General features: G+C 36.3%; 1 protein-coding gene and 1 pseudogene across 3 annotated transcripts; both read right to left on the minus strand.

Moving 5' to 3' along the window:
• Positions 1-1,124: 1,124 nt before the first annotated feature.
• Positions 1,125-19,504, minus strand: LOC101021336 (annotated as a pseudogene).
• KLHL9 (kelch like family member 9) lies at positions 6,884-21,906 on the minus strand. 3 transcript variants are annotated; one of them, XM_031654280.1, is made up of 3 exons: positions 19,396-21,906; positions 10,516-10,761; positions 6,884-8,122 (listed from the first exon to the last, which is right to left on the minus strand). In XM_031654280.1, the coding sequence occupies exon 1, from the start codon at positions 21,347-21,349 to the stop codon at positions 19,496-19,498; it is 1,854 nt and encodes a 617-aa protein (XP_031510140.1). In that variant the 5' UTR covers positions 21,350-21,906; the 3' UTR covers positions 6,884-8,122; positions 10,516-10,761; positions 19,396-19,495. The 3 variants fall into 3 exon arrangements, with proteins under 3 accessions (XP_031510140.1, XP_031510141.1, XP_031510139.1); XM_031654281.1 differs by lacking the exon at positions 10,516-10,761; XM_031654279.1 differs by lacking the exon at positions 6,884-8,122 and having other exon boundaries at positions 9,043-10,761.
• Between the last annotated feature and the right edge of the window lie 45 nt (positions 21,907-21,951).

Consider the following 21,951-nt stretch of genomic DNA (forward strand, 5'->3'; position numbering starts at 1 on the left):
AGTAACTATTATATTAACAGTATTAATGTAATATTTTCATTGAATTAGTCATATATTCTAGCCCAACAAATTAACAAAAACTGAGCAGCTTTGATATTCAAGGTAGTATTAAAATAATAATAAATTATAATTATAAGTTATTGAATGTCATGATTTATAATAAGTATATATAGCATATCATATAATTTGTCACTACATCAATTCTATGAAATTTATCCAGAAAAAATATTGCAGAAAAGGAAAACCTATGTACAGAAAAAATAACCTACGTTTTTTCAAGATTTCATCCTATTTCCTTCTTCTCTCCCTACCTTCTCTTATTTACACTTCCACCTTGTTCATTATGGTTTCTGCTGATTAAATCTACCAAAACAGCTGTCACTGCAATTGCCAGTGCCATCTATTTTTCCATTGCAGTGGGCAGTTTCAATCCACACCCTTCATGAATCCAGTGACTACTCTTCTAAGCATGTTTATTTTCTTAAATACGCTTCATCACCTTTCTCTCTCATTGTTCATAGTCTCATATGGCCATTCCACTTGTTTTCTTTGTTGCTCTTCTCTCCCCTTCTTTTAAGGGTTGAAGGCTCTCAGAACCAAATTTAAGTACTTTTCTCCCTTTACACTCTCTCCCCACATGATCACCTCCATTTCTGTGCTTTCAGTTACCACACATGAACCTCTCCCAGTTGCATTTCTTGTAAATTGCAAATTCACATAACAAACTAACAGTGCACATTTGCACATAGATTTCTACCAGTCAACATATAGAGGATATCTCTGCATTAGTTTCTATTGCCTTACATGCCTCAGTCTGCTTTCTGCTGAGAGAAATTCATTGATCCTTCTTTTTGTTATAGTATTTAACATAACTGATATTAAGTAAAATTACTATTTGTAGGGATTTTTCCCTACAAAAATCAAAGACATCAGAAAGCAAAAACTGTATTTGTTATGTTCTCTTAGATATCCTGAGGCAGCATATAATCTGGCTTAGACAGAGTCCATTTTTACTTATAACTTGAATATAATAATGGCGAGTAAATGAATTGTGCCACCTATACTTTTATCAGGTTGCAAAATCAGGCTTAGGGTTTCATTTAAAGAATAAACAAATAAGAGAATTTTCTATAGTAAACATTTATTAAACAAGGTAAAATACATTAAGTAAATATAAAAACCATATTCCTGTTACATAATTCACAATATAAAGGTGCACATGCTATGTGAGCAAGAATAATTTAAGTTGTATAAGTAGTTAAATAAACAGATACATCTGCATGGCCATCTGTAAGTCTTTAGTACCTGTATAGCTGAACAGGATGTTGATTAACACTCGCGAAAACATTTGAAATATTTGATTCAATTCATCTTGTGTTATAACATAAATGAGTCTTTTCTTCCTCCTTAATCTTTCTTGCAAGTTTCTTGATGAAGAGAAGGATCTCATGGTGTCTGCTCTGACAACCTCCCAGGCACAAGGGCTGTATTCCTTCTCTGTCACATGGAGAGTGACTCTTTGGAAGTATTTTCTCACAGTCAGGATGGAGTCCTCATTCATCAGGGCAGTCTCTCCTACTTCCACCTCCTGCATCACACAGGTTTCCAGATCATTCAGCTGCTGGTAAAGTTCTGTGTAGAATTTGTCTAGGAGTGTCTCATCCCAAGCAGCAGATGAGTCCTTTGTGCTGAGGAGATTGAAGGTCTGCTGGATCAGCTCATGGAGGACAGAGATGGCTGGAGCCTTTTAGAACTGGTTGCCATCAAACTCCTCCTGAAGAAATTCAAAGTCATGTCTGTTGTTCAGACAGGAGAAAGGAGAGATTCTCCTCATTTGTGCCAGGAGGACTATAGTCCTCCTGTTATCCAGGCTGTGGGTCTGAGGCAGATCACAGTCCAGAGACCAGCTTGACTTGCAGCTGAGCATCACCAGGGCCATCAGTAAAGAAAAGGGCAAGGCCATTACAGATGTTGCAGATGCTGCTGGGCTTGTTGACATGGGTGACTCTGCACCTTGGGCTCTAGGTTCTCTGAAGACCTTGCTTTGTGCATAACCTTAAATAGGGAATATATTAGTTTCCATTTTCTGAATTCCCCTCTCTTACTTTTTACTCCTGTTTTTGCTTTCCTTTATGCACTCTCTATGTGGGCTTAGACTAGTGTTTCTCAGCCATTTTTTTTTCACTATTGCCTTCCCTTTCCTTACCTCCAGAGCCTTGATGAAGAGAAGGATCTCATGATGTCTGCTCTGACAACCTCCCAGGCACAAGGGCTAGATCATTTTACCTAATTGATTCCCTCATGATAATAACACATACATATTGTATATGTATTTATACGTTGCATTTATATCTGCATTTTATACATTTGAAAAAGTAGAAAATATGGCTTTTAATTTAATGTAGAATTATGAATAACTAAATAAAAAATTTTAAGCTAAAATTTGAATTTTAAAGCTACTGACATTTAACTTGAATCCTTAAAATTTAATTTTCTAAGTAACCTTTAGTATAATTTATTTACTGATATAAGTATTATTGAATAATTTATATATACAAAGTTGCAATCTATAAAAATATATAACACCAATATAACGCTTTAAATCATTTCAAAACTGCTAAAAATTATTTATAATTAAATGATTTTCTCAATATTTATTTGTAGTGTATGTAACTTTTAATTCTACTTCATACAGAAAATAATTTAAAACTTGACTGGCTGCTAGATATTCATCTAGGTATAATCAATTTTTTTTCAGCCCTTGACTTAAGTATTGATGTATTAAATAACTTTAGTAGAATTAAATAATTTTATTCTCAAAGTCTATCACACATTCAGAAGCACTGAGGATCAAACATAACCTACATCAGTAAGACAGCCAATAGCAGCCCATATGCAAATGGAGGACACATCTCGTGGTATAACTTTGGGATTGAACAAATAATGGAGAGAAAGTCCACTAATGGCAGCCATCTATTCCACATAGGTTGGTAGCTGTGGTCTTGCATTCATTTTGTGTATCTTCCCTGAACTCAATGTCAATGCTGTTCATGAGATACACAAGAAAACCCAAACGAAAGAAAATAAATAATAGAGTCATGATTTGCTAGAGGTAAGCTTTGAAGTGTCATAAGCCATTGTAATATATATGACTTTTTCACAACCCCAGGAATTGATTTTTGCAGCTTTGGGAGCAATTTCATCCCTAATGACAGTATACAATCGAGAAAACTTCAATTAATTAAAAAAATTTATTGACATTAAAGTCTCAAATTTCCATTGAGACATTTCAATCCTAATTGAGTTTAAAAAAATCTCATCTTTTTTCTAAATATCAATAATGGTATGTAAATAGTATAAATGGACAGTACAGTTGTTCTATATAACACGTAAGACACCATATATCTTTCTCACTTCCTTTTTTATAGGAATCAAAAGTTGTTGCTTTTTGCATCCCAATTAATGGGGACAAAAAGAAAACAAACGTATAAGTAAATATGATGAAAATGTAAGAATGACAACAATATCCCACTGGAGAAAAAAATGACAAAATGTAACTTAGCTACATTCAGCCCAGGCAAGATGGACATTAAGGGATGGGAAGGAGCAGAAGCAAAATTATAAAAAGGATGTAGATCAAAGGTAGCATATGGAAATGGGATTGAAGAGAAGTAATCATTACTGGTCCAGTGGGTGTTTTGGTGAATTCAGCCTTAACTGACAGTTGTGGTAGACACACCACACACAAGACGTTGTACACAAAAAAGGCAAATTTGTGAAAGCACAATATTCTCTCTGAAGAATGGACAAGTGTAATTGCATCAAGTTCTCCCCTGGTGTCAATGATCTTCATGTGATACACAAGAAAATCCAATGAAAGAACATAAGTACTAAGAGATAAGGTTTTGTTAGAGGGGAGCTTTGAAGGGTCATAAGCCATTGTAATATCTACCATTTGTTTGCACCCCTAATAATTAATTTTTGCACTGGTAAATAAACTCAGAAGATCAACATTTTTCTTGTCATGGCTTTAATATTAATAAGAAGAAAGGGAATAGATGATGTCAAAGGAAACTTCCTTAAACTTAATAAAGATACGAAAAATAACATTAATAAAAAGAATAGTAAGTAGCTAAATTGTTTAGTGTTTCTTATCAATCAGATATTGTTCTTAGCACTGACAAAATCTACCCTAATTTTATCTAATAAGGAATACCCTCATTTTTCATATTTATTGAATATTTACTATGTACCCAGCCCTATTTAGTCGCTAGAGGTATCAGTAACCAAAGCAGATAGTGATAGGTTGCACTATTTTCCCCATTTACAAAAGAAAAACCCAGAAGCACAGGGAGCTACTGAGTTGTGGAGCCACAGCTGGAATCCAGAAAATTAGACTCTCAATCCTCAGCTCTTACATGCTTTCTGGAATATTTCTGGCCATAAAAACTAAAGCTGATTTCTAGAGTCTGATCAATATTTTCTAAGTACAGTCCTGCCTAAAGCATGGCATTGTCCTTCTTTTCATCTCCTTTTCCTCTCCTTCATTTGCTTATGCCTGGTATGCTGCACTATGATTAAGAAAGGCCTCAATTTACTTACATATGTTATATACTAGTTTTGTCTTCTTGAGAACGTATCTTCATAAACTTAAATGTACTTGTAAAACTCTGTTCACCCTAGTAATATATTAATAAGTAGCTCCTTGAAAAGCTCAGCATATGTCTACCCTTTTGTTCAAATATCCATAAGGCTTTAGATTTCTGTTTGGCACAAGCCTAAGTAAGACTAGGTCATGACAAGGCTAGAGACATGAGCTAAATAAGAATGAAACCAATAAGCTAAGTCTCAGAGCTCAGGGAGACCACATCTAGAAGGGCTCACTAGAGGGACTAAAGGAGAAAATGGCAGCGCTTCTGGAGAAGCGAGGAGAGTCCAGCGCATTAGAGTAGGAGGACTGAGATGTGAAAAGGCTCTGAGTCACTTGACTTGCCTGCTGTTTGATACCTTTTATGTTGTAGGCCAGCAGAGTTTACTGCTGTGTTAATTTTACCCACTTGCTTTGAGAAACAGAGCTGACATGATGGGCAATACCTGGATAGAACTAAAGAAAAAGGGTTGGAAAAAAAAGTGTTTGCACAGGTGGGAAGTAATTTGGCAAAAGTGAGCATAGAATTGGAGCAAAGTTTGACTTCAGCCTTTCATTTTTTGGTGTATCTTAGACGTGATAGTTACCTATCCTTATCCTGTAATTATTTCTATGTTCTCATCACACACAGAAAATATGAATGACCTTGTTATCACCATCCATTTTACATGTGATAGTAGTGTCCATTTCAGTTTGATTTCCAAAATATGGAATGTAGTATTCAGAATGCCACTTCAGGTAGATAAACCAAGATTTTGCAATTTGAGTCCTTGGCCAAATTTTTTGCCTGGAAATGTTTTCATTCTTTATACATGACTATATTCTTTTTTGCTTTTTCAATTTAGTATTGTGGTTTTCCATGGCTGAAAATCAAGATAGTCCCATTTCCAATCCCCCTCCCTCCAGAAATATATGTGTGTATATATATGCTTATATACACTTAAATTTTATGTAACATAAGTTTATATACTTATATTAAATATATATTACATTTTTAGATTATGTATTTTGTATTTAATATGTGTAAATATAATTATGTATACTTAAGTATATACAGCTTTAAGTACTATATACACTTTTACAATATCATATAATTTAATATATGCTTATTAAATTATACTTAATATATTAAAATATATTAAATTTGTATATTATTAAATACAAAAGTATACATAATTTAAGCATATGTTTTTAAATATACATAAAGAATATATAGGCCTGGTGTGGTGGCTCAAATCTATAATGCCAGCACTTTAGATGACCAAGGCAGGAGGATTGCTTGCAGCCAGGATTTACCAGCCTGGTCAACAGGAGACACCATCTCTACCAAAAAACAAAACATTAGCCAGGTGTGGCAGTTCACACCTGTAGTCTCAGCTATTTGGGATGACAAGGTGGGAGGATCACTTGGGCCCAGGAGTTTGAGGATGTAGTGAGGTATGACAGCACCACTGCACTCCAGCCTGAACAAAAGAGTGAGACTTTGCCTCAAAAAAAAAAAAAAGAATATATATTTATATATCTTATATATGTTTTTGTACATTTAAAAATCCATATGTAAATATGTACAAAAATATGTATACATTTGTATATTTTAATGTATATACTTCAATATATACCTTATATGGAATTACAACATATATACTGATTACAATATTTACTTATTTATATGTATTTAAATATGTATAAATATGTAAGTGTATATTCTGTATATATCTATAGGTAACTATATAATACTATATTCAGTTAGTTTCAAATCACCTTTTTCTTTTAGGGTTGAATTAAAGAGTTGTAAAGACTGGGAAAATGGTTTACAAAATATTTTTTACTTGGGCCTAAAAATAATCATCAATGGTGATTTGAAACTAACTGAATCTGAGTAAAGGGATTATTTTATTTATTTATACTATTCACAGAGCAGCCGTTTTCTGTCACAACTTGCTGAGACACTGGTTCCCTGGAACAAGCTTCACGGGGGCTGTACAATTTTTCTTCTGTGCAAGGCACTACTCTGACAATGGAAACCTGGGCTCTACTCCTTCACAGTTTTACAGACAATCCCCTTTCCTAGAGTTTGGGACATCAATGTGTTAGACCTCAGGAATGTTAGGGGAGCTGCAATCAAAACTTCTCTTGTCTGGATTTGGTGAAATGTGGACTATACACAGGATTATGTTATTTATTACATTGAAATTAAAGGTAACTATCATTTACCATGTTCAGAGTCTCAGCCAGTAATTTGCAAACTTTATTTAATCTTTTCAATTTCCTATGTGACAACTATTAAAATTGTCTCAATTTTGCAGAAGAGGAAACGAAAACCTGATGTTGTTTAAGCTCCTAGGAGCCACAGATTTTGTCAGAAAGTGGCAGTTTCTGCTGACTCCCAATTTCCCTCTTTATTAGCTTTTAGTTCGTCCTCTTGGCTGCACTGAGCATGCTAGTGTTTAATTAATCACAATCATGTCTTAAATGCCATTCTTTGAATCCATGGAGGGTAGTTATCATCCTGTTTTACTTATCTCTTAATCCAAATTACCAAGCCTATTGTCTGTCACATATATGCAGTAAGACATTTTTAGTGACAGAATAAAGACAACTGGATGACTTAACCCTGGGTTTTCAAGTTTTATGCCACCGTTATCTACAGATTATGAGCTGTGGCTCTTGTAAAGAAAGGTGGAAGAAATCAAATCTAGTGTATTAGTTCATTAAAAGGGAAATGCAGAGAAGTGAGGAAACATGTATTTCAGTGCAGTTTAAGAAGTAAAAATGTCCAAGATGAGACCTCTAAGTACCATTATTAGAATTTTAAAAGAGACATAGATTGAGACTCAGATAGGCTTTTATTTCAACATTGAGTCTCATTTGGATGGGTATATCCTATTAGATTGAGAGTTCTGCCATTTTCTGAGTGTGTTTAATTTCCATTGTCATAATACAAAAGAAGTGTTGAGGTCATGACATTATCTGAGACCCGTAAATAGAAGAGGTGAACAAAGTGGAAATAAAGTTGAGATAAGTACAAAAACTGAAAATCCTAATCTGGTTATGTAAGAATCTCACAACAAGGAAGTGCTGAGACAGGCGGGTAAAGACTCAAATGACCTAGCCAGCTGCATCCCACCAATGACCCTGCCAAACTCTTCCCTAGTGACACTGAGGATGATATTCTGCAGTTCTCTCTGCACCCTTAGCTGTGGCCTAGCCCAGAGCCATGGGCTGCCATAAATAGGTGACCTTCAAAGTTCTGCACCAAACTGGGAGAATCTTTCTTTTCTTCCTGTCTGAAGAACAAGAATGTTTTCAATTTTCCCCTGGAGCAGCTGCATGGCACCAAATTCCAAAAGGCTCAGGCCACCAATGTTCTTCATGAGATGATCCAGCAGATGATCCAGCAGATCTCCAGTGTTTTCAGCACAAAGAACTGAAATTCTTTACTGGGCTTGATCAGTAGCTAGAATTTCTGGAGACCTGTTTGGGTATAGGAAATCAAAGAGACCTTGAGCAGGAGAATTCCAGCCTGGCTATGAAGGAGTATTCACAAGGAATCAGTCTCTATGTGAGAAAGAAAGAACACATCTGTTGTGCCTGGGACATTGTCAGACTGCAAATTAAGAAAGGAAAATCAATAAATGCCTTTTCTGTGTTAATAGGCTCATCAGAACTCCCAGGAGGTTGGAAAGGAAACTTATATTTAGACCCAATATCAGTCAATTGGGTCTCATCTACTGATTATGTGGCTTCAAGTTTGTAAATATTCAATTCAAAGACTTTCTGCTTCATTTTTCAATGTATTGAGTCATTTTTGTAAGATTGTGTTTCAACAATAAGAAGAAATTGTACTTTTTTGTTTGTTTGTTTTTGACAGAGTCTCACTCTGTCACCCAGGCTGGAGTGCAGTGGCAGAATCTCGGCTCACTGCAACCTCCGCCTCCCAAGTTCAAGTGATTCTCATGCCTCAGCTTTCCAAGTAGCTGGGATTACAGGCATGCACCACCATGCCCAGCTAATTTTTGTATTTTTAGTAGAGATGGGTCTTTGCCATGTTGGCCAGGCTGGTCTCAAATTCCTGACCTCAAGTTATCCACTCACCTTAGCTTCCCAAATATCGGGGTTGCAGGCATGAGCCACTGCACCTGGCAAAATTGTACTTTTGAATAGGGAGAAATTACATTTTTAGCTCGTAATAATTAAAATATATCCAATGATAATTGCTGTATATTCAAAATTTATTGTTTATAAATACAGTCAGCTTTGCCTTCTGGTTTCTTTTGTTTGATGGGGATGGAGAGGGTACTTAAATCTTTACAGTAAAAGTCAGGTCTTACTCAAACCCTCAAAGAGATACAAAGAGTGCCCTTAAAGCTTTAATCTGCTTTCAAATCCAAAAGGAACATTAATTCCATTTATTCATAAATCGTTTTAAATATCTCTGCTCCAGGCAATTTACTTGTCATTGTGAATGTATTGGTAAGTTAAATAAAGACTTGACTTTCTTTAGTGGAGCACTCTTCCTGAGAAGACAGTTCTAAACAATAAGTAGGTAGGTAGGAATCCTAGGGCCATGAAGGAGATGAACAATTCACTATAATAGATTATACCAGCTGAAGTGAATTCAGTTTTACTTATGCTTTCTTAGAGAAGTCATATCTGATGACTGTTGATTCAGTTTCAGTGGTTACATGAACTAGAAACTAAAGTGAAATACAGAATCATCCACCTTGAAACTTCAAATAAGTAGCAAATACCTTTTATTTGCTGACTCTGTGGATGGTGCCAGTGACAATGAAAAAAAGTAGACACATTCTCTGCTGTCAGGGAAAGACAGAGTTTCCAGTCTGGTGGGATGTGGGCAAGTGAGCATTTAATTAAAGTAATGCTAATGACTGTGACAGGGAAAGTACCAGATTCTGGAAGCATGTAGGACTTGTTTCTGTCAGGGAAAGCATCCAGGAGAAGTAACTGCTAAGCTGGCATCTCAAGGACCTGTGGGAGTTAACCAAGTAAATGTGGGATGTTCAAAGGGTCAGAAACAGGAACAGCAGATGTGAATATGTAGTGGCCAGAGGGTGAAGGGAGGGAGGGAGAAAGCAGAAGTTAGAATAGGAAGCAGGTGTTGCATTGTAAAAGGCTTTGTAAGCAATTATGGGAGTATGATTCACAGAAATGATAATTAGAAATATCGAGATGTTTTAAGCAGTGAATTGATGTCAACAAATACATATTAGAAAACTCTTACAGCTGCCCTTTGAAAACTGGGTTGGGGTTTGCTTGCACATACTGGTTAGAAAGGTGGGAAGTGGACCCATTAGGGCATAGTTATTGTACCCATTGAGATAGGTAACAGGTTTGGAAGGTATTTATTAGGTTGTAGTAAAGAGTAAAACTGAATGTAAGACTGATGACTAAACAGAGGTGTTAAGATGCTTGCTGAATTTTTGGGATGCCATAGAAACAAGCTGTAGACTAAGCCTCCAGACAAAAATATCAAAAATTAAACCAGAGAACTGTCCAGATATAAAAACCCACGGTCGATGATGCTGCTCTAGTAAGAACTAGAAAGAATTTCCATGCTCTGATGCCGTTTATTTTCCTAAAACCTGAACTTTCCACCATAGAAAGTCAACAACTCAGCCAACAAATACAGAAACACCATGCAGAGCCTATATCTTCTTGTGGACACTTTAGGATCAAAAGCTCATGCAGGTGCTCCAGATTGGCAAGTCTTTCTTGGTGCCCATGTCCTATCTACAAGGGAGGCTTGAAATGTACATTAGCTTGCCTGCATTGGTGATTTGGTTTTCCATTGATGCATAATTAATTAATCAAAACCTCAGTGGTTTAAAACAACACACATTTATTACCTAACAGTTTTTGTGAATCAATAATTCAAGAGCAGCTTCGGTGGGCTTAGAATCTCTCATGAGTTGCAGTCAAGATGCCAGCTGGGGCTGCAGTTGTCTGAAGGCTCTATTTGGGCTGGCAGATCTGTTTCTAACATGGGTCACTCACATGGCCACTGATAGGGAGTCTCAGCTCTTCATCACAGTCACTTGGGCCTCTCCATGGAGCTATGTGGTATGTGCTCACAACATGGCAGTTGGCCTGTACTGGAGGAAGTGATAAGAGATAAACATGGAGGAAGTGCACAATTTTTTATGACCTAGTCTATAATTTAAACACCATTGTTTCATTGTATTCATTAGATGGGAATCACTGCATCCAACACATAAGTCAAAGGAGGAAGAAAAGAATATGAGAAAATCTGTGAATATATTTTAAAACAACCACAACTAGAATTCATAATGTGAGAGTATCCCTTAATGTAGAAAGAGTATTTTACAGATAATGAGTAGATATGGTTATGATAGATGATAAAACTACAGATGTCAAAAGGAAAGTGACATTGGATTTGGGGGCTGAGTTTCAATGGATCTCCTTGGTCTCACAGAGGCATTCCCAAATGGTAGTCATGAACCTGTTGTAAGTGGCTAGACTATCTACTAGGTAAGTGGTAACGGTGAATGGGAAGTGTCGATATTGCAGCCCAAGAAGTGAACAAAATAGACATACCAACGGAATCCATAACTTATTCCCCTTGAAGGATAAAGTACAGCTAGTCCAGGGCATGGGAGGGATTATTAATGTAGAGTCAGCCTTGAAAATTAGAAAACTTTTTCTGGCTGGGGGCGGCGGCTCACGCCTGTAATCCCAGCACTGTGGGAGGCCCAGGCGGGTGGATCATCTGAGGTCAGTAGTTTGAGACCAGCCTGGCTAACATGGTGAAACTCCGTCTCTACTAAAAATACAAAAATTAGCCAGGGGTGGTGGCAGGCGCCTGTAATGCCAGCAACTCCGGAGGCTGAGGCAGGAGAATCGCTTGAACCGGGGAGGCGGAGATTGCAGTGAGCCGAGATCATGCCACTACACTCCAGTCTGGGTGACAAGAGTGAAACTCCATCTCAAAAAACAAACAGCAACAACAACAAAAACAACAGCAAAAGCAAAACAAAAACTCTTTTTCCTTAATCTTTGAGTTAACTGATGCCTTCAAGTATATGTATATACATATATGAAAGGTTTTGTGAAATCTGTAATTTTCTTATCCGGAGAAGGATGGAGAGAGTAATAAATAATTGAAGTAAACACTGCTTTGTATGTAGAAATGAAGTATGAAGAAATAAATATTACACTGACTCAAATTAGGTGTTTATATTGAGTATGTTTTGGTTCATGATTTAACATGAATTAGAAATAAGTTCTAATGGATCACTAATTCCTGGCTGGAAGAATTTTTTGACTTCTAAGTGATAAAGTATACTCCTTAAGTAAGACAAAGCTGTTTGAATCAGTAGAAGTTAGACCTGCCTCCCATCCCCACCACACACAAACATGTACTCTGTTGACTGGCACTTGGGTGAAATGAGCAAAGAATGATAAACTTCCATTATAAGAGATTGTAAGGCTGTATTGTAATAGCCTTTTTGAAGATGGACCAGTAAAGAGCTAGACATACTCTTTGGACTTACAATTGGAGAAGGTGCTCTAGACAACGAAACTTCTGAAGTTTAGGTTACTTGGTTGCTGTCAACAGCTTTATACACATCTTGAGCTAAGATTGCATGAAATTGAATCTTGCTCCTTCAGTTCTATGTAGAAAAGATATGTGCACTCTCGATATCCTTCAGGAGGCACTATTAAGAGATCACCTGTTATACACATCCATCTTGAGGGAAAAATGCTTGGTGTATAAGAATATTTTGTTCTGAGACAATAACATGGAGAATAAGGAAATGGGTAGTTGATGCCATTCTTACTGTTCACATAGTCAAGAAATAGGCTTTCTTTGAGCCCATGGATGGCACTAAGAAAAATTTGGATCAGCTGGTCCAAAAGCTATTTTACATCAAACACATGTATATGCATATGTATATTTGTCTCTGGCTGGCCGGGTGAAAATTATGTGGCTATGGCAGTAATGATTTGATCCTCATACCCACACGAGCAAACCAATATAAAAATTTCTTAAATGAGGTTGTCATATTTACTTATAACTGGATATAATGCATATTACATCCTTTCTGCTGTTGAAAAGATTTATTCTACACGTCTTTGTGATGAGGCTGTCTGCTAAAAACTAAAAATAAAAATGGTATAGGGAATCCACTCAAAGGAAAAAGCAAGTAGTGGGTATGAATGCTTAGAATCCAGATGAAATGTTGCAGATTTTAAAATTCAATGTATATGAATTTATAAATAAAATAAAGGTCATAGCTATTTAAATCTGTATTTTTAAGTAATATAAAAAAAATTCTTCTCTTTGATCTACCATACACCAAAAAATTACCAAAGGTTTTTAATATTCACTTATGTAATTTATATAAGCTGCCCACTTTGAACTTCCACATGTGCTATAAAAATTTCTGGGTTTTGTTATTACTGTTATAAGGAGATATATTTTCTGTAATCTAGCTAAACAAAGACTTTTAATTTCAACCAGTAGATGGCAAAATAACATTAGCCCCTGGAAAGCAGCCGCTCTGAGACTGTTACAGAGGAACTACCTATTCTGTGTACTAGTGCATCTGGCTCATGTACACAATTCAACAGTTCTGTTATGTGTTCAGTCATCCTTAATGGATATCTAAGTCTTTTATTCTAATCATCATCCAGTCATTCAAATATATGCTCAACAATTGAATACTAGAGGATGTAGATAAAAGTATCAAAATTAAGGTGGGAAGAATCTTTAAAAATCCATTTAAAAACATTTTAATGGAAGGTCTAGTGTGGTCATATTAGGAAGCAAATAGTAGTATCATGCTGAGATGACTATTTCTGGCTTATTTTCTGTCACTTATTAATTCTAGAAATATGCTTACTGTCCAAAAGGCATGAAACTTGAAAGATCATTTTACTACTTTTGCCAAATTGCATTCTAAACTGTATACCAATTGACAATGCACTCATCGATATATAAAAGTGCTTTCTAATCCAAGTTGAAAACAATTAAAAAACAGACTCTTCTTCAGTATTTGACATGAGAAAAATTAAATTGTCATCTCAACAAATTTTACTAAATAAATGAAGAAATGGGTAATGACACACTGTTCACATAGCCAAGAAATAGCCTTTCCTTCAACCCATCGATGGTACTAAGAAAAATTTGGATCAGCTGGTACAGAAATCACTTTGTAATGAAGATATACAACCCTAATTTTTTAAGACTCCTAATTAATGAGGAACTTCATGAACAAGATCAAGGATATTTCCCTGTAACAAAGGAATTCTAAAACTAGAATTACCCCTATTAAAATTACACATAAGACACAATTCCTTGGTCACTACTATAATTTTGCTGGAAGTATGAACCATGCTTTAATGTTTCATATTAAACAATATGAAATTGGCTTTTATAATATGCAGATAATGGTTACTTCAGGTAAAAATATGAGAATTGACCCAAAAAAACTGAAGAATCAATGAGTGTCGGTAGACAGAAAACCATTATGCTAAAACCACATATTTCCTACTTCTACCAAGAGTTCAGAACATAACAAAATTCCATTCAAAGCAGAAATACAAACACACACACACACACACACGTATATTCAAAGACTCAACTTGAAAAAAGATCATTGGAAGTGAAGAAAAATACTCTAAATTGATTGCCTATAAGATTTTATATGATTTTTTTAAAAGCATAAAAATTCAGCAATTCTACTGAATTGCTGATACTCAAAAAGTGGTTATGGAAAAATTGGATAATCTGAAAAAATACATTAGATTTTATGCCAAAAGTTTGGTAGAAAGTTGTATCAATAATAACAACATAAAATACTGGGATAATTATACTACCTAATGATAAAAAAAAATTATTCCAGAAACCATTAAAAAATGACCCAAAAAAACCCACTAATTCTGCTATGTTACAAAGGAAAAAAACTGTTTTTTTGGCTCACAGAAAACAAGTGGGCAAATCCTTTCTGTAAATAAGAGAATAAAGATTAATTTTAATATAGCCAGGTGCAGTGGCTCACGCCTGTAATTCTAGCCCTTTGGGAGGCCGAAATAGGAGGATGACTGGAGGCTAGGAGTTGAAGACCAGCCTGGTCAACATAGTGAGACTCCATCTCAAAAAAAAAAAAAGTGAATGACTAATCTTAATATAAAAATGAAATTTTATTAATTTTAAGGAAAAACTCATCCTCATTTTAACTAGAAAGAAAAGCTACTTGAACAGGAGACAAGCAGTAGATGCCACCCTAACATGTCAAGAACTAATAATCACAAAGCTATAGAGCTATAGGATCAAGAACAAGTAATACCACATCAGTACTATGTAATAACCACCACCACTACACACACACACCAAATTAAAAAAACAAAAATACCACCAAAAGGTCAACATACAAAAGAGATGAACATATTTGATCACATTAACTTGAATAAAAAACTATAGAGTATAAAAAAGTATTTATAGCAAAGAGGACAATTAAAGCAAAAGACAGGAGCAAATGATTTATGTATGAAAAATACACATGCTCAATAAACAAGAAATTGTAACTAGTAATTAAAAATATGTAAATCCAAACAGTAAAATAACTAGAACTGCAAAGATTTCCTTTGAAATAGTTACTGAACACAGTTCCGCTAAAAATGCATATTGGTATAATCCTGGAAATACGTTTTAAGGCCCTAAAAAAGTTAACACTATATGATTCAGATTTTACTTAACATTTATCATAGGATAGTAGATATGGGCAAAGTTTTATGTAAGAATATTACATCTTGCTTTATTATGGTGAAAATTTATGGTAGACATTTAAATATCTACACATAAGGAAACGGAATAATATGGCATGTTCATGGAATGAAATATTTAGTATAGACACTGAACACTTTCAAATAGTCTGAAAATCATTAAGATGAAGCAAAAGCCAAAAATTATAAAATCCCAACTTTGTTAGTAACAACTATCATTCACTGACTGCTTCTGTGCATATCTTATGCTAATCGCTTTATATTATTTCCTTACAAATCTGATATAAATATAATTATTATTGACCACACCCAACCTGATAGATGTATGACAAAGCTGAAGTTTTAGAGAGTTAAACTTACCCCACGATCTTTCAGCAATTGTTTATAATCAGTTGAGCTGGGGATGGCACATTGATTTTAATTCTCTTTATGGTACATTTATGTAGTTTAAAAATGTCCTGTAGGAGTTTACTGCCTTTATAGTGAGAACAAAATAACTTTGATTACAAAAATCTGAACATGAGTGAAATGTGTTTGCTTTGCAGGCCAACTACATAAATATTACTGTTAGCAAGTGGGAAAGAAATTTAAGTCTGGATTTATCTGAGTAAAAATGGAATCTGTTTTTCTAAATACATGTGCATTTGATAATTAGAAAAAAAACACCTTACCATTTTTTAATATATACAGCTTTTAAAAAATAAGATAAAGTCATAATAGGAGTCTGTGTCTTTGGAAGGTGGATTTGTTTTCATTATCCAGCTTTTAGCCTAAGGTCTGGCATATTTGAAAAATATTTGACAAATGCCTGCACATATGTATGTATATATATATAATATACTCAGTATTAATAGAAATTATCTTCAGCATGTGGAATCACTGATAATTACTTTTTGTTTGCTTTTATTTTCCTGTACTTCCTATAATAGACATACCAAAAAAGCTAGCAAATGTTAATTTTTGCTTACCAGAAAAACTAAAACAAGAAATGTTAAGAGTGCTTTATGTGCTTTTAGTTTTTATCCTCTAAATATTTTTCCAGTCTGAACTTTCTTTAAAAAATTACCAGCTTATGAAAATAAATCTCTTTCTACTTAATCATTTCAACCACCTAAAATTTCTCTCTATAACGAACTCCAGGTTTAATGAGCAGTACAAGTTGAATATCCCTTATCTGAAATGCTTGGGACTAGAAGTGTTTTGGATTTTGGAATATTTGCGTGTACATGACGTTATCCTGGGGGAGGGACCCAAGTCTAAACAATATTACTTAAAACTTCAGTTATATATCACATATGTTTTATACACATAGTCTGAAGGTAATTATATATAATAGGCTTAATAATGTTGTACATGAAACAAAGAAGTCTTCACTGTGTTTTGAGTATAACCTGTCACGTGAGGTCTGGTGTGGAATTTTCTACTTGTGGCATCCTGTTAGCCCTCAAAAAGTTTTAAATTTTGGAGCATTTTGGATTTTTGGATTAGGGCTGCTCAACCTGTATTAGCATAGCATTAGTCAGCTACCTGCATGATACCAAGAGAACTGTCAACTGCAGAATATGGGAAAGTAAACGAATGAGAGGCAGGGTGTGTGAAGCTGGAGGTAGGGGATATAGATAGAGCAGTTTACCTGGTAAAGCAATACTTATTTCAATAGGAAGCACCAGGGTCAGACATAAGACATAATAAAAAGTACTTTTTTTCAATAAAAGGAAAAGCTTGTACAAAATAGAAGCAGGGCAGAACCACCTTGGTAGGTCAGAATAAGCACTGAAATACTACATAAAAAATAAACCATATCAAATTTATCCCCTAACCCCATCTCTACTAAAAATACAAAATTAGCCGGGCGTGGTGGTACATGCCTATAATCCCAGCTACTCGGGAGGCTGAGGCAGGAGAACCGCCTGAACATGGGAGGCAGAGGTTTCAGTGAGCACAGATCGTGCCACTGCACTCCAAACTGGACAACAGAGTGAGACCCTGTCTCAAAAAAAAAAAAAAAAAAGAAAAAGACAAATTTGATCTCAAAAATCAACAGCGTTGCCATTGTAAAACTACAATAGATTGAGGGAAGAAATAAATGCAAGCAAATGCAAGTTAAATTACATTTATTATATAAAGAGATCCTATAACTTGATACGAAAAACAAAGCAACTCCAACAGGTAACAGAAGGGCAAAAGGACAGGAATATTTGATCAAAGACACACAGCTATCCATAATACACAAATATTCAACCTCATTAATAATCAAGAAAGGATTAGGATGCACTTCTTGCTTATTCGATAAAGTTAATTTCTAATTTCTATATTTTTCAAATGTACTCAAATGTGCTATTTTTAGTAATAAAAAACTGAGTCATTAAAAAAAATATAAAATATGAACATTTCTGCCAATGCAGAAATCATAAAAAGCATTAAAATAAATCAACACTTGTATGGGCAGTAAGGTTCAGACCCCTAGAAGCCAATTCATTTTGCCTTGGTTCCTGAGTTTTATTATGGGATTGTCAATAAAGTTGTTCCTGATTTACACTCTGACAATCTTCCAAGTATAAGGGTGTTTGTGTGTGTGTGTACATACACATATGTATATATAAAATTTTTTTCTTCAGGTAGACAATTATTCCAGGCAAGTACCTCTTCAGAATCATTACAGAGAATTCCTGTAACTCCATTTGCTGATAAAAGTCCCATTAAAAACTATCATGTGGTTCTCAACCAGTAGGGATACCCTTGGTATTGAAGAGGCTGGAGGTTGCTATTAGTACTGCTCGTAAGACCATAGTGTTCCAGAGGCTCTGTAGCTGGCTTCTTAGGGAATCTGAAGTTGGTCCTGTCCTTGAGACATGGCCAAAAGCACATTTTTCCTCACTTGATGCAAAAGAAAATGTATCTCCTGCTTGCTCAGATCATAGCCTTGAGGCAGCTCACACAGCTCAGGATGCACATGGACTGGAACACCACCAGGGCAATCACCCCAAATCGCAAAATAATCATGTTAGGATGACTAAGTTGGGAGGCTGAACTTAAAACTCTATAGCTTTGTTCAGAATATTTTTTTCTTTGCTTTTTTCATTAAGTTTTACTGACCAAAAAAGGTGGAAAAAAGAACCTAAATTTTCTGCACAAAAACAATTCTCTGAAACCTGAACTTTACCAATCTGTGTAAAAGTACTCTACAGAAACTATACAAGTAGAAAAAAGTAACGTAAGCTTCATATGAAGTAATGGTTTAGACACATGACAAATTTGGTTGTTGATTTAGTATGCTGTAGCCCTCATCTATCTAAATTCAATATGACTATATAAACATTTATTCTCTGGTATTGAATTCCCATTTGAATAGAAACGGCTGCTTTGTGGAAGAAAGAAACTTCAATTTAAAAACAATTTCAGCATAGTTGAAGTGCCAATCAATTTTTAAATTATGTGTGTGTATACATATGTATGTATGTGATGTGCGTAGGCATGTATGTTTGTATTGTGTATTTTTTTCTCCTTTCTCCCTCTCTTGCTCACTCTAGAGAGAGATACCAAATACTGGTTTGGTGCTATACTGTTTTTTCCTAATTAATATTTTTATTATTTCTGTCTGCGTAAGAAACTTCAAATATTCTGAATGCAACCACACAATCGAGTAAGTTGACAGACATATAAAAAACTATGAAAAGAGGGAGGTAACTAATATTAATACTGGGCAACCTTTTGTTAATTTTAGGTTACAGTGACCTCCCTCTGACATTTTGGAGTCAAAGATGAAAACTCGACTTTGAAGCGTAATGGACATAATTACACATTTACCACAGTCATCTACAATTTTATATAACATCACAAAAAGACATCTAAACATTTTTCTACATCTTTTTTTCTCATTTGTTAAAACAGCTAGCTATGTTAAATACATCTTCAGAATGCATTTGTTAGTCACTTGATAAACATACTAAAAGCCAAACAAGACGAATAACATCAGTTACCTTTATATCTAATAACTGTACCAATCACTGTAAGAAGATACAACTGAAGGAGAAGTATTAGATCACCCATGATGTACTGCAAAGGTGTTACACCTTAGACCTAAGAATGATCTGAAGGTGCTGAAAGAGGTGATTCTCTAGAAGGTGACCCAGGGTTTTCTTCAGGTGGAAAAACTGTGAGTGTACAAGCTCGAATGCCACCAAGTGACTCTGGAAGATCAAAAACTTTATGCCACTCATCTTTTTCTGGGTCATATTTCTGGACGATTTCTACCATACAACGATTATTCCAAGAATATCCACCAACAACGTAGATTTTATTTTCAAAGACGGCAACTCCAACATCACTTTGGCCTCTTAACATGGCGGCAATTGGGGTCCACTGGTCAAGGGTTGGTGAATAGTATTCACAGCTTAGAACATCATCATAATCACTTGTTCCTCTGAAGTGATTGCCGCCAATGACATAGAGCTTATCTCCAACCGTACACATGCAATGCAGACCTCTGACTGTAGTCATTGGAGCCTTTTGCATCCACTTATCTGTATCTGGGTCAAAACACATAAGCTCATTTTGGAAAGTGTCATGGGTAATTCCTCCTGAAATATACATTAAGCCTCCATATACTGTTCCAGCATGGCCATAGTGAGGTTCACTCATTTTTGCAACATAGCTCCACTCATTCATTCTTGGGTTGTAACATTCTACTGTGGCCAGTTCACCAGCTGCACTGCGCCCACCAACTGCATACAAATGTCCTTTGAGGGCACTCAAGTGAAAGAATGTACGCTTTTCATTTAATGATGCAACCTGCATCCATTTATTATACCGAGGATCAAATCTGAAAACTGTATCAACAGCAGTTTTTCCTTTTGTATCATAATTACTTTGACCACCAACTACATAAAGAAAGTTTCCAATGACAGCAATACCATGCTGGTAACGGGGAGCATCCATCGGGGCTAAAGATCTCCATTCTTGTGCCCTTTCATCATACATCCGTAATTCTTTACTGACAACCAGCTGCTGCCTCAAAACTCCTCCTAATGTAACCAAGTGAGTGGAGTCAGATCGAATGGCAGTTCTATCTGACTGCATCACTGGCTGCATATATGGCATCATTTGGTAATTGCTAGCTTCCAAAAGCAAATTCACGCAGGTATTGTCTGTTCTCATGAAATCTACTGTCTGCACGTAATTGATGAGATCCTGTGGTGTCATCAGTGGGAATCGAATATTCTTCATTAATTTTGCAGCATAATCCATCCGAGGGTCTTCCAACCTTAGCCAGCGACAGGCTGCCTTAAAGAGTTCGAGTTCGGTACAGTGCTTAAGACTATTACTGGAAAGCACAAAGGCAAGCCGTTCAAAAGGGAGTTTTAGAAACTCCCCAGTACTCAATAAAGCAGGAAAGTTCTTCAGGATGAAATTATTAACATATTTATCCACTTCTATAAGATTGTAGGTGTTAGCAATTCGTCCAACCTCAACACAGTTATCTAAAGAGACTCCTGATATAAGAAATACTTTACAGAAATCCAAAACGGGTAATATTTGTAAAAAGCTAGCAGCTTCAAGTGTGTCCTGAAGATTGTCCATATTAAGAGAAAGTTTTGCAGTATAAATAAAATCAATGATTTTCTTCAGACCAACCTTGTTCACCCCATGAAGCTTAATGCACATCAGATCTTGTTCTTTCATTCCACCTGTGAACATAGCTTTGAAATAATCACTAGCAGACGCCATCATAGCTCTGTGAACAGGGAAGATTTCATCTCCATCACCTGGTACCAGAGTCACATCACAAAGCAATCCTTCTATTCTAAGCTGATCAAAGCCTTGCAGTACCACCGAACTGTGTGTATTGCTGGTAAAAAAGCGTGTGGTTCCTGCCTTACAAGGCTGCAAATGGGCAGAGACGCCCATTTCGCCGTTACCAAGGGACACTTTCATGTGAAAGCTTTCCTCTTGCACAGAGATGCAAGCCGGAGAAAGAAGTTATAACCGGAATGTTTTACAGGCAACGAGGTGTCCACAAAGCTCGTTTCCTTATCAAGGGAAGGCAGCCACTGCGGGACCCCTCAGGCCACACCAGTCAGTCATCCACTGAAAATCGCCCTGTAGCAGGACCACAAAGGGCTGTGGACCTCAAATCTGATTATTAGACAGATGATTCATCACCTGAAGGCGGTTAAATGACCCGGTTCACCTCGTCCGGCCTGCGCTGCCGCTCCTTCAGCAGTTCCGCTTCGGGCAACGAAGAGGCGCCGCCACGTACTGTGGCTCCACGGCCCGCTCGGCGGCGGGTCCGGGCACCTCAGCGAACGGCCCGCTGCGCCCTCCGCTGTACCTAGAGTGTCGCAGCGGCCAGCGACCTGTCTTTGAGCAAGGACCTGGAACACAGGCCTGGGACTGGGCTTGGGCCTAGAATACCGGCCTAGCCCCGACGCCGAGCCGCTCTTTCCGGAAAAGCGTACTCCCAGGATCCCGCGGGGTGGGAGCGGCCGTAGCGGCTACTGCGGCTGCGCGGCCTCCAGAGCTCGTCAGTGGGCGGG

The sequence above is a fragment of the Papio anubis genome, chromosome 13 (assembly GCF_008728515.1).
Source record: "Papio anubis isolate 15944 chromosome 13, Panubis1.0, whole genome shotgun sequence".
Taxonomy (NCBI): domain Eukaryota; kingdom Metazoa; phylum Chordata; class Mammalia; order Primates; family Cercopithecidae; genus Papio; species Papio anubis.